This window comes from Bombina bombina, chromosome 10 (genome assembly GCF_027579735.1).
Source record: "Bombina bombina isolate aBomBom1 chromosome 10, aBomBom1.pri, whole genome shotgun sequence".
In the NCBI taxonomy this organism is placed as follows: Eukaryota; Metazoa; Chordata; class Amphibia; order Anura; family Bombinatoridae; genus Bombina; species Bombina bombina.
Genome location: NC_069508.1, coordinates 201,840,485 through 201,852,868, shown reverse-complemented (window position 1 = coordinate 201,852,868; position 12,384 = coordinate 201,840,485). Strand labels below are relative to the sequence as shown.

Sequence of the window (12,384 nt, the reverse complement as noted above, 5' to 3'; positions counted from 1 at the left end):
CTCACTTCTTCTATATCTTTATTCAGTTTATCTTCTCCATATCCCCTTTCCATGAATCTTGACTTGAGTTTTTCTGCCTGTGTCTCCCAAAGGTCTTGGTCGGAACAGTTCTTCTTTAGTCTCAGTAGTTGTCCTTTTGGTATATTTGCTTTCCAACTTGCGTGATGACAGCTTTCACTATGGATGTAATTATTACAATCCACAGGTTTAAAGTACGTGGATGTCTTCAGTTTTCCATCCTCTATTGTTATTTTGAGATCCAGAAAGGTGATTTCAGTACTGCTGATCTCATAGGTGAATTTTAAGTTACAAATATTGTTATTCATAACATTGATGGTATGTTCCAGATCTTCCCTGGGGCCCTTCCATATCATAAGTATATCATCTATGTACCTATGATAGGATACCAGGTCCGCGCCGGCTGGGCAGGACTCCCAAAAGATGTTCTCCCATCTGCCCATGTACAGGTTGGCGTAGCTCGGCGCGAACCTGGTCCCCATAGCTGTACCACACAGCTGTCTATAGAACTTTCCGTCGTGGTTGAAATAGTTGTGAGTCAATATGTAGCTTATTCCCTCTAGAATGAATTTCTTTTGAGGTTCTGGTACTGTGTTGTCCTTATTCAAGAAATGTTCTACTGCCTCCCGACCTCCTTCGTGTGGTATACTGGTGTATAAGGAGGTGACATCGCATGTTACCAGTAGATAGTTGTCCATCCATTTTGTGTTCTCCAGGATGTTTAGTATCTGTGTGGAATCTCTTATGTAGGATGGTAGTTGTAATACATATTTTTGTAGTTTCTTGTCCAGATACTCAGATAAATTACTCGATAGGGACCCAATCCCTGATATTATTGGTCGTCCCGGGGGGTTGGTGAGTGTCTTATGTATTTTGGGAAGGTGGTAGAAGACTGGGGTTATGGGGTGCTTGATGTTAATGTACCTATATTCCTTTGTATTGAGGATTCCATTTTCATGTGCCTCCCCTAGTAAGCCTTCTAATTCTTCCTTATATCCTCCTACTGGATTCCTTCCCAAAACTTCATATGTTTCCTTATCTGATAGTATTCTTGTACATTCGTTACCGTAGTCCTCTTTATTCAGGATTACGATCCCGCCACCTTTGTCTGCGGGTTTAATCACCAAGTTCTTGTTCTTCTCTAGGGATCTTATCGTCTGCATTTGGCTCTTCGTGAGGTTGTGTCGATGTTTATTCAATTTGTTCTGGCTGATGTTCTTTAGATGGAAAACTGAAGACATCCACGTACTTTAAACCTGTGGATTGTAATAATTACATCCATAGTGAAAGCTGTCATCACGCAAGTTGGAAAGCAAATATACCAAAAGGACAACTACTGAGACTAAAGAAGAACTGTTCCGACCAAGACCTTTGGGAGACACAGGCAGAAAAACTCAAGTCAAGATTCATGGAAAGGGGATATGGAGAAGATAAACTGAATAAAGATATAGAAGAAGTGAGGAGACGAGACCGCCGTGAACTACTTCAGTATAAAAACAAGGATAACAAGACTGAAAACAACTCGAATGCAATAGATGTCGCTTTCATTACTCAGTATAGCGAAAACAGGAGAACCATAGAAAAAATTATAAAGAACCATTGGCACATACTCAAAAATGACGACATAATTGGAGAAACTCTTATGGATAAACCAAGATTTATCTATAGGAAATCCAACAACCTAAAGAACATCTTGGCCCCAAGTATTCCTTGCCTAGGAACAACAAAAGATAGAGACATATCAGGCAAACAGATACAAGGTTTTTTTCCTTGCCCCAGTTGCAAGGCTTGCAAAAGAGGCTTAAAGACGAAACACTTTCATTCCCATTATTCGACAAAGAAACATACCATCAAAGATCTGATCAGATGTAACAATAAAGGAATTATCTACATAGTGCAATGCAGCTGCGGTCTCCAGTATGTCGGCCAGACTTCAAGATGCCTTAAAGATAGAATTCGGGAGCACATACTACAAATTGAGCACGGAAGCACAGAAACTGCACTATACAGACACTTTACGGTACAACACAAAGGCAACATGAAAGATCTTAGTTTCTATGGGATCCAAAAAGTGAAACCCAACTGGAGAGGAGGAGACTACGAAAGACAACTACTGATATCAGAGTCAAGATGGATCTTTGAACTAGACTGCCTGTTCCCCAGAGGTCTAAACAACAAGGAGGATCTCTCTCACTTACTAACTCTGAAATAATCATTGTGAAGAATCCTTCCAATCCTAAGTCATCAAAGGGGAAGATACTATAACGGTCAAGACACTCTGCCTAAGAAAGGAGTCTAGGGCCCAATGAGAGTACAAGCGAGGAGAACCATAACCCAAGAAACAACGCAGTCTACTGAATGAGAACTAATTAATTAATTTTTTAATTTTTTAATATATGGTATTTTTTCTACATATAGATTATCCATTACCAAATTAACCATTTAGCAGGTACACATTACACAAAAGGATACCCGACCTCTCTTAGAAGATCTAGGAATGTACAGTCGGAACGATAGAACTCCCCCTCATACACCTAAGTAAGGGATCATAAGGAAAACCTAAGAAAAATCCAATTTCGACTGAGTCAGTCAAACGAATACCTTACCCCAAAATACCAGATTTATCGAACCCATTTCCACAAATCCCAAGAAAGAGTCATAATATGTAAAGAGAACATGTATCATCCATGTAAATCTAACAGAACAAGTTTTTGGAATCACACATACAAGTAAGTGACAAGCTCACTTGAACACCCGACACACACCATAGAAATAACCAATCTATGATACAAATATAATTTTAATATATTTTTAATACATTTGTTTTTAAACATAAAATTTTCATATTTAGACAACATCTTAAAAATTGTTTTTTGGTCCGATGCTCTAACACTTCCGGTATAACGAAAAGAACCGGAACCGGAATCAGTAAAACTAGAACTTCCGGTTTTGACCAAATCAACTTCCGGTTTCGGAACGAACATCCGGTTGAGCAAAATTCAGGTTAGCACTAAATAGACTAACAGGTTCTGATTCAAGAAGATATCAGAGAAGTCTTACTAAGATAAATAAGAGGTTGGCCATATTAAAAGATACGATTAAGTTATAAACGAACATTATAAATAACGAACATAGAATTGAGATTAATCAGTCACTTCCGGTTTACAACTTCCGGTATCAGGGAGTCAACTAATTTTGGCGCAATTTTTTGGCGCAATTTTTTTTGGCGCAATTCCAAGAGAGTCCCCATTGGCCATACATCACTATAAAAGACCATGCTCACCCATACTATACCATATACTAGTCTTGAGAAAGGCCCAAGCAGTGGGCCGAAACGCGTTGACATCTATATGGTGAGCTATATTTCTTGATTTATTTACATTTTAACAGTATTATACTATGTTATTTTTCTTTATTTTTTAGGCTTTGAGGATATCCCAGCCCTTTCATTGTTACCTTTCATCGTCATATTTTTATACCTTTCTATTTACAAATACCATTTTATCTCTAAATGCCTGGGAATTGAGGCATCTGAAAACACTTTTTACACCCTAACATTAGATAAATAAGAAACATCGGAAGTAAAGAGACATTTCATAAGGACTATCTTAGGACATACAGTTACTAGGACATATACCACATTGTTATGATTTTGTAGAACAATCTGTATAAATCTTTGATTATATATTTATTTGTTTATCAAATATCTGTTTATTATCTATGCTAAAATATTATTAACTGCCTTATTTTAGTTATTATTTTAGTTTTTATTGTCCATTTATTGTCCATTTAATGTGTATTGTTTCACATTTTCTTTGACACACATTGTCACATTTTTTGTTGATACATACTCTCACTCACATGGATTTTTAATTTTCCATTTTTTAATTTTTTAATTTTTTACATATTTTTATGTAATTTTGAGATTAAATCACTTTAATCACAATTTGATATCACATTGTTTTTGGATATCACAGTTTTCTAGATGTGTACACACTAGTTTGCTTCCAAATACTATTTTTCATTTTTTGTATTTTTTGTCCAAAGATTTTTTATTTTTACTCATCATTTTTCACTGCATACCACTATTTTCTCACATATGACCCTCATGGACACATTATTTAGAGTTTAGTTCTGCTTATATATGTATAAGATTATGTTTATATAGGACATTTGTCCGAGACATGTTTTGCTCAGAATCAGTCTTAAATTAAGTGGACACCAATCCACCAATCAGTTATCATTTTTTAGTCATTTTATTACCTTTATATATTTTATACTTTTAACATACATCTCTTTGTACCATGGATTTATGCCTATGAATCGTATATTGTATCTGTAATAAATTGTGTAAAACTATACATTTCATATCCATTTCTATTACTACATCAGCATTTACAATTAACACTAGAAATAAACCCCACCTAAAGGGTCTTTTTCCTGCTCCAGTGTGAACACATCACTCACACACACACACTAGACCTTGACTTAATTGGCGCTCCTCTCTACAAACCCTTCTAACAGTATTCTTTTGTGGGCAGTGGGGGCCCACCCCAGATAGGAGCTACAGGTCCTTCTAGCGCTGTGAGTACAACTTACATCTGAGATTCTACACATTCCCCATTTCTCACTAGCTGCTTTAAGTAAGTGTGTAATTTGTTTAGACTCCAAAATTCCCCACATTTCATATACAGGGATGGAGTTCACAAAATCGATCAGACAGGACATTACCTTAGAGATCAATGGAACATCCAGTTCCACTGAGAGGTCTGGAACGGGTCCAACAGATTTCAGTTCTCTATTCAAGAATTTAGAAAGACTATTAATACAGGAAGTAAAATACAAGGCGGAAATTAGTTTCCTAAGAAAATGTCTGGAGTTGAATATTATCCCAAAGGGGCTAATTATTAAAAAAGAGTGTGCATTCCAATCGGAAAACTTAGATTTCACCACAAAATGGTGCAACATACTTATAACAGCATCAAGATCACTCATGGAGGCAATCATTGAACACAGGGAATCCATTCTCAAGCAGGTTGACATTGAGATTAAGACCAACGAAGTTGAATTGATTGGACCAGAAGGCCATCCATTAGACACCAAAGAAATCACTGAAAAGAAAGAGAGCCTGGAAAGGAAGGTGTCCAAGATTAGAGAAGACATTATCAGCAAGAAAAGCAAGAAACTAAACAGAGAACTCAATACCATTAAGAATAGTGATATGAGTCAGGCCATGGAAAACATAGAGACAGAAACCTCACCTCCCAATGATTTGGAGAGAAGACCACCACCGGAGGAAGAATGGACACAAGTCACCCATAGAAGGAACAGACCCAGAACAAGATTCCAACATAGAGGCGACCAAGCTTATGAACAAGCACCCAGTACCCCAAGAGAGAGATACCACCAATTTGAATACAGACAACATCAGAACCAATCAAGGTGGGAAAGGGAAGGACAACGACATATGTCCAATCCCAGAAGCCAGTGGGGCTACCAACGGACACTTGGGGGACAGAGGCATAACAACAATTATTACAATAACTATCATAACGAAGATCCCCATATAGATAGGGATTCAAACAACTATCTGCCTCATAGACCACATTATCACAGGGAAAATATATATTCACCACGCTGGAATCCAGAGGAGAATTTCACATATGGATATAATCAATATCCCAGATGGAGGAACAACGACAGACCAAGATATGGGAATCACCATCCCAGACCAAATGATAGAAGACACTTCAATATCAGGCCTGATGGAACACCATACACTCCCAATGGATCTCATTATCAACAATATCAGCACAGTCCTATCCAGTACTCCAACCACCACAACCACAAGAAAGATTACCAAGGCCACTGGAACACACCAAATGGCAACCAACCAAGACCTGTGGAGGCACAGAAAAGAACAACCACACAACAGGACACAAGATCCATGATTGGTACACCAAACAACACAATAAAGAATGGAAAACCAAGCATAACTCTAACAAACCCCACTCCAGGACATCATTTTTTAGAAGAGCACCAGACCACAACAAAAGAATTAGAAAGGACGTCTACAAAGAGAAAAAATCCAAATATAGACGACTTCCAACACCCTATGGAAAAAAGAAAAGTCACAGAGGAAAGAGGGGCGGTAGGCGAGTAAATACCAATCAGAAACAACCCGAACACGCAAGTCCAGAGAAGAAGGACACGACCAAGGGAATCTTCAATCTGAGTACTACCGCACTAACAGATAAAGAGAACTCTGTTTTAAGTTATGGACTTTCTTTTGCCCCCTCCAATAGTCTGAACAAATTCGACACGTTTGTGAATGTGAAACAGTTTGTAAGAAAACTGACATTAAAACGACACTTCATGAAATCTCCTATTGAATACAACAGTAGAACACTGCCAACAGGATCAACTCAGGAAGTCCCGGACCCATATCAACATTCTGACCTTAAACCCAAGTCATCTTTTTATCCAATCCACAGCAAAGGCAGCGCTATAGAAGCCTTTGACACCGTGGTATGCAGTGACCTAAAGAACATCAGCCAGAACAAATTGAATAAACATCGACACAACCTCACGAAGAGCCAAATGCAGACGATAAGATCCCTAGAGAAGAACAAGAACTTGGTGATTAAACCCGCAGACAAAGGTGGCGGGATCGTAATCCTGAATAAAGAGGACTACGGTAACGAATGTACAAGAATACTATCAGATAAGGAAACATATGAAGTTTTGGGAAGGAATCCAGTAGGAGGATATAAGGAAGAATTAGAAGGCTTACTAGGGGAGGCACATGAAAATGGAATCCTCAATACAAAGGAATATAGGTACATTAACATCAAGCACCCCATAACCCCAGTCTTCTACCACCTTCCCAAAATACATAAGACACTCACCAACCCCCCGGGACGACCAATAATATCAGGGATTGGGTCCCTATCGAGTAATTTATCTGAGTATCTGGACAAGAAACTACAAAAATATGTATTACAACTACCATCCTACATAAGAGATTCCACACAGATACTAAACATCCTGGAGAACACAAAATGGATGGACAACTATCTACTGGTAACATGCGATGTCACCTCCTTATACACCAGTATACCACACGAAGGAGGTCGGGAGGCAGTAGAACATTTCTTGAATAAGGACAACACAGTACCAGAACCTCAAAAGAAATTCATTCTAGAGGGAATAAGCTACATATTGACTCACAACTATTTCAACCACGACGGAAAGTTCTATAGACAGCTGTGTGGTACAGCTATGGGGACCAGGTTCGCGCCGAGCTACGCCAACCTGTACATGGGCAGATGGGAGAACATCTTTTGGGAGTCCTGCCCAGCCGGCGCGGACCTGGTATCCTATCATAGGTACATAGATGATATACTTATGATATGGAAGGGCCCCAGGGAAGATCTGGAACATACCATCAATGTTATGAATAACAATATTTGTAACTTAAAATTCACCTATGAGATCAGCAGTACTGAAATCACCTTTCTGGATCTCAAAATAACAATAGAGGATGGAAAACTGAAGACATCCACGTACTTTAAACCTGTGGATTGTAATAATTACATCCATAGTGAAAGCTGTCATCACGCAAGTTGGAAAGCAAATATACCAAAAGGACAACTACTGAGACTAAAGAAGAACTGTTCCGACCAAGACCTTTGGGAGACACAGGCAGAAAAACTCAAGTCAAGATTCATGGAAAGGGGATATGGAGAAGATAAACTGAATAAAGATATAGAAGAAGTGAGGAGACGAGACCGCCGTGAACTACTTCAGTATAAAAACAAGGATAACAAGACTGAAAACAACTCGAATGCAATAGATGTCGCTTTCATTACTCAGTATAGCGAAAACAGGAGAACCATAGAAAAAATTATAAAGAACCATTGGCACATACTCAAAAATGACGACATAATTGGAGAAACTCTTATGGATAAACCAAGATTTATCTATAGGAAATCCAACAACCTAAAGAACATCTTGGCCCCAAGTATTCCTTGCCTAGGAACAACAAAAGATAGAGACATATCAGGCAAACAGATACAAGGTTTTTTTCCTTGCCCCAGTTGCAAGGCTTGCAAAAGAGGCTTAAAGACGAAACACTTTCATTCCCATTATTCGACAAAGAAACATACCATCAAAGATCTGATCAGATGTAACAATAAAGGAATTATCTACATAGTGCAATGCAGCTGCGGTCTCCAGTATGTCGGCCAGACTTCAAGATGCCTTAAAGATAGAATTCGGGAGCACATACTACAAATTGAGCACGGAAGCACAGAAACTGCACTATACAGGCACTTTACGGTACAACACAAAGGCAACATGAAAGATCTTAGTTTCTATGGGATCCAAAAAGTGAAACCCAACTGGAGAGGAGGAGACTACGAAAGACAACTACTGATATCAGAGTCAAGATGGATCTTTGAACTAGACTGCCTGTTCCCCAGAGGTCTAAACAACAAGGAGGATCTCTCTCACTTACTAACTCTGAAATAATCATTGTGAAGAATCCTTCCAATCCTAAGTCATCAAAGGGGAAGATACTATAACGGTCAAGACACTCTGCCTAAGAAAGGAGTCTAGGGCCCAATGAGAGTACAAGCGAGGAGAACCATAACCCAAGAAACAACGCAGTCTACTGAATGAGAACTAATTAATTAATTTTTTAATTTTTTAATATATGGTATTTTTTCTACATATAGATTATCCATTACCAAATTAACCATTTAGCAGGTACACATTACACAAAAGGATACCCGACCTCTCTTAGAAGATCTAGGAATGTACAGTCGGAACGATAGAACTCCCCCTCATACACCTAAGTAAGGGATCATAAGGAAAACCTAAGAAAAATCCAATTTCGACTGAGTCAGTCAAACGAATACCTTACCCCAAAATACCAGATTTATCGAACCCATTTCCACAAATCCCAAGAAAGAGTCATAATATGTAAAGAGAACATGTATCATCCATGTAAATCTAACAGAACAAGTTTTTGGAATCACACATACAAGTAAGTGACAAGCTCACTTGAACACCCGACACACACCATAGAAATAACCAATCTATGATACAAATATAATTTTAATATATTTTTAATACATTTGTTTTTAAACATAAAATTTTCATATTTAGACAACATCTTAAAAATTGTTTTTTGGTCCGATGCTCTAACACTTCCGGTATAACGAAAAGAACCGGAACCGGAATCAGTAAAACTAGAACTTCCGGTTTTGACCAAATCAACTTCCGGTTTCGGAACGAACATCCGGTTGAGCAAAATTCAGGTTAGCACTAAATAGACTAACAGGTTCTGATTCAAGAAGATATCAGAGAAGTCTTACTAAGATAAATAAGAGGTTGGCCATATTAAAAGATACGATTAAGTTATAAACGAACATTATAAATAACGAACATAGAATTGAGATTAATCAGTCACTTCCGGTTTACAACTTCCGGTATCAGGGAGTCAACTAATTTTGGCGCAATTTTTTGGCGCAATTTTTTTTGGCGCAATTCCAAGAGAGTCCCCATTGGCCATACATCACTATAAAAGACCATGCTCACCCATACTATACCATATACTAGTCTTGAGAAAGGCCCAAGCAGTGGGCCGAAACGCGTTGACATCTATATGGTGAGCTATATTTCTTGATTTATTTACATTTTAACAGTATTATACTATGTTATTTTTCTTTATTTTTTAGGCTTTGAGGATATCCCAGCCCTTTCATTGTTACCTTTCATCGTCATATTTTTATACCTTTCTATTTACAAATACCATTTTATCTCTAAATGCCTGGGAATTGAGGCATCTGAAAACACTTTTTACACCCTAACATTAGATAAATAAGAAACATCGGAAGTAAAGAGACATTTCATAAGGACTATCTTAGGACATACAGTTACTAGGACATATACCACATTGTTATGATTTTGTAGAACAATCTGTATAAATCTTTGATTATATATTTATTTGTTTATCAAATATCTGTTTATTATCTATGCTAAAATATTATTAACTGCCTTATTTTAGTTATTATTTTAGTTTTTATTGTCCATTTATTGTCCATTTAATGTGTATTGTTTCACATTTTCTTTGACACACATTGTCACATTTTTTGTTGATACATACTCTCACTCACATGGATTTTTAATTTTCCATTTTTTAATTTTTTAATTTTTTACATATTTTTATGTAATTTTGAGATTAAATCACTTTAATCACAATTTGATATCACATTGTTTTTGGATATCACAGTTTTCTAGATGTGTACACACTAGTTTGCTTCCAAATACTATTTTTCATTTTTTGTATTTTTTGTCCAAAGATTTTTTATTTTTACTCATCATTTTTCACTGCATACCACTATTTTCTCACATATGACCCTCATGGACACATTATTTAGAGTTTAGTTCTGCTTATATATGTATAAGATTATGTTTATATAGGACATTTGTCCGAGACATGTTTTGCTCAGAATCAGTCTTAAATTAAGTGGACACCAATCCACCAATCAGTTATCATTTTTTAGTCATTTTATTACCTTTATATATTTTATACTTTTAACATACATCTCTTTGTACCATGGATTTATGCCTATGAATCGTATATTGTATCTGTAATAAATTGTGTAAAACTATACATTTCATATCCATTTCTATTACTACATCAGCATTTACAATTAACACTAGAAATAAACCCCACCTAAAGGGTCTTTTTCCTGCTCCAGTGTGAACACATCACTCACACACACACACTAGACCTTGACTTAATTGGCGCTCCTCTCTACAAACCCTTCTAATGGTACACAAAATGCTTTTCCAACGAATGTCTGCAAGCAACGTTTACTGAACCATTTTCATGCATGTTTTCATAGGCTGCTTGATATATATTTTTGCATAAAATACCCCTTTAAAGGGACACTAAACACAATTTTTTTCTTTCATGATTCAGATAGAGCAGCAATTTTAAGCAACTTTCTAATTTATTTCTATGATCAATTCCTCTTTGTTCTCTTGCTATCTTTATTTAAAAAGCAGGAATGTAAAGCTTAGTAGCCAGTCCATTTTAGGTTCAGAACCCTGGATAGCACTTGCTTATTGGTGGGTACATTTAGAAACCAATCAGCAAGCGCAACCCAGGTGCTTAACCAAAAATGGGACGGTTCCTATGCTTTAGCTTCCTGCTTTTCAAATAAAGATAGCAAGAGAACAAAGAAAAGTTAATAATAGGAGTAAATTAGAGCAGCAATTTTAAGCAACTTTCTATCTGAATCATGAAAGAAAAAAATCTGGGTTTAGTGTCCCTTTAACCTTAGACGTAACTTTATAATAATAATAAAAACACAAAGTAGAGAGAAAGTGTTCTGAGTAAATCTTCCCTATTCTATTTTTTCTAAATCTTTTAGTGTATTTCATTTTAGCTGTTACTGGAGGTAAATAGCAGAAATAGCTATGGCTGCCTTCTACCGCATTTTCTGAAAACATTATTAACAAACCTAAAGGGGTGTGAGCCTTAAAACTAAGAGGCACATAAGTGATGTGTTTCTGCAATACATGTATATTCTTGTAAAAGCTATCGCTGTTTCACGGGTGAAGATTGAGTCAATACCACGCAAGCCATCGGCGGCTCTCTGGGCAGACACAGTGTGGGAACATACTCCATATGTCAGGTGCCACAATAAAAGGTAAAGTAAAACAGTGCTAGCTTGTACTAGAAGCATGTGCATTTAAGGGGCCAATATAATGATAAAATGGCATGATCCAATTCAGAGCATGTGATTGGATCAGTGTTAGTTTCCGCTCTGGACCAGCAGTACTTTAAATACGTGTTTAACCCTGTTGCAGGGGTTAAATACACAGCACTGCAGCGTCAAGTAGTATAACAATGTTACTGAAATGCTCTAGAGTTTCTCCAGGTATCTCCATCTTCTGAATTTTACTTGTGCAATAAATAGTCAGTCTAGAGCGGGTTTTCATTTGAAATCTCACCTGTGTGTCAAGTTCTTGACATCGCTGATGCAGTTCTTCTTTTTCTACCTGAGCTTCGTGAAGGTCCTCAAGTGCTCTTTTTAACTAAAATATTTTAAATGAGCAGAATGAAGAAAACCATGAATTGAAAGGTTTATTGCCATAAATACATTGTTTAGTCAGCTATAAAGCTGTAGTACAGGAGAACTTAAAGGGACAGTCTAGTATAAATTAAACTTTCATTATTCAGATAGGACTTTTAATTTTAATCAACTTTCCAATTTACTTTTATCATCAAATTTGCTTTTTTCTCTTGGTATTCTTAGTTTAAACTAAGCATAGGTAGGCTCATATGCT

At 36.9% G+C, this 12,384-nt stretch overlaps 1 protein-coding gene across 2 annotated transcripts in view; it reads right to left on the bottom strand.

The window, feature by feature from the left end:
• The window catches only part of HOOK1 (hook microtubule tethering protein 1), a 174,055-nt gene that overhangs the window by 85,519 nt on the left and 76,152 nt on the right, over positions 1-12,384 (bottom strand). For both annotated transcript variants that reach the window (XM_053693629.1, XM_053693630.1), the window contains exon 8: positions 12,049-12,132. In XM_053693629.1, coding sequence (XP_053549604.1) covers positions 12,049-12,132 — 84 coding nt within the window. The remainder of the gene's footprint in view (positions 1-12,048; positions 12,133-12,384) is intronic.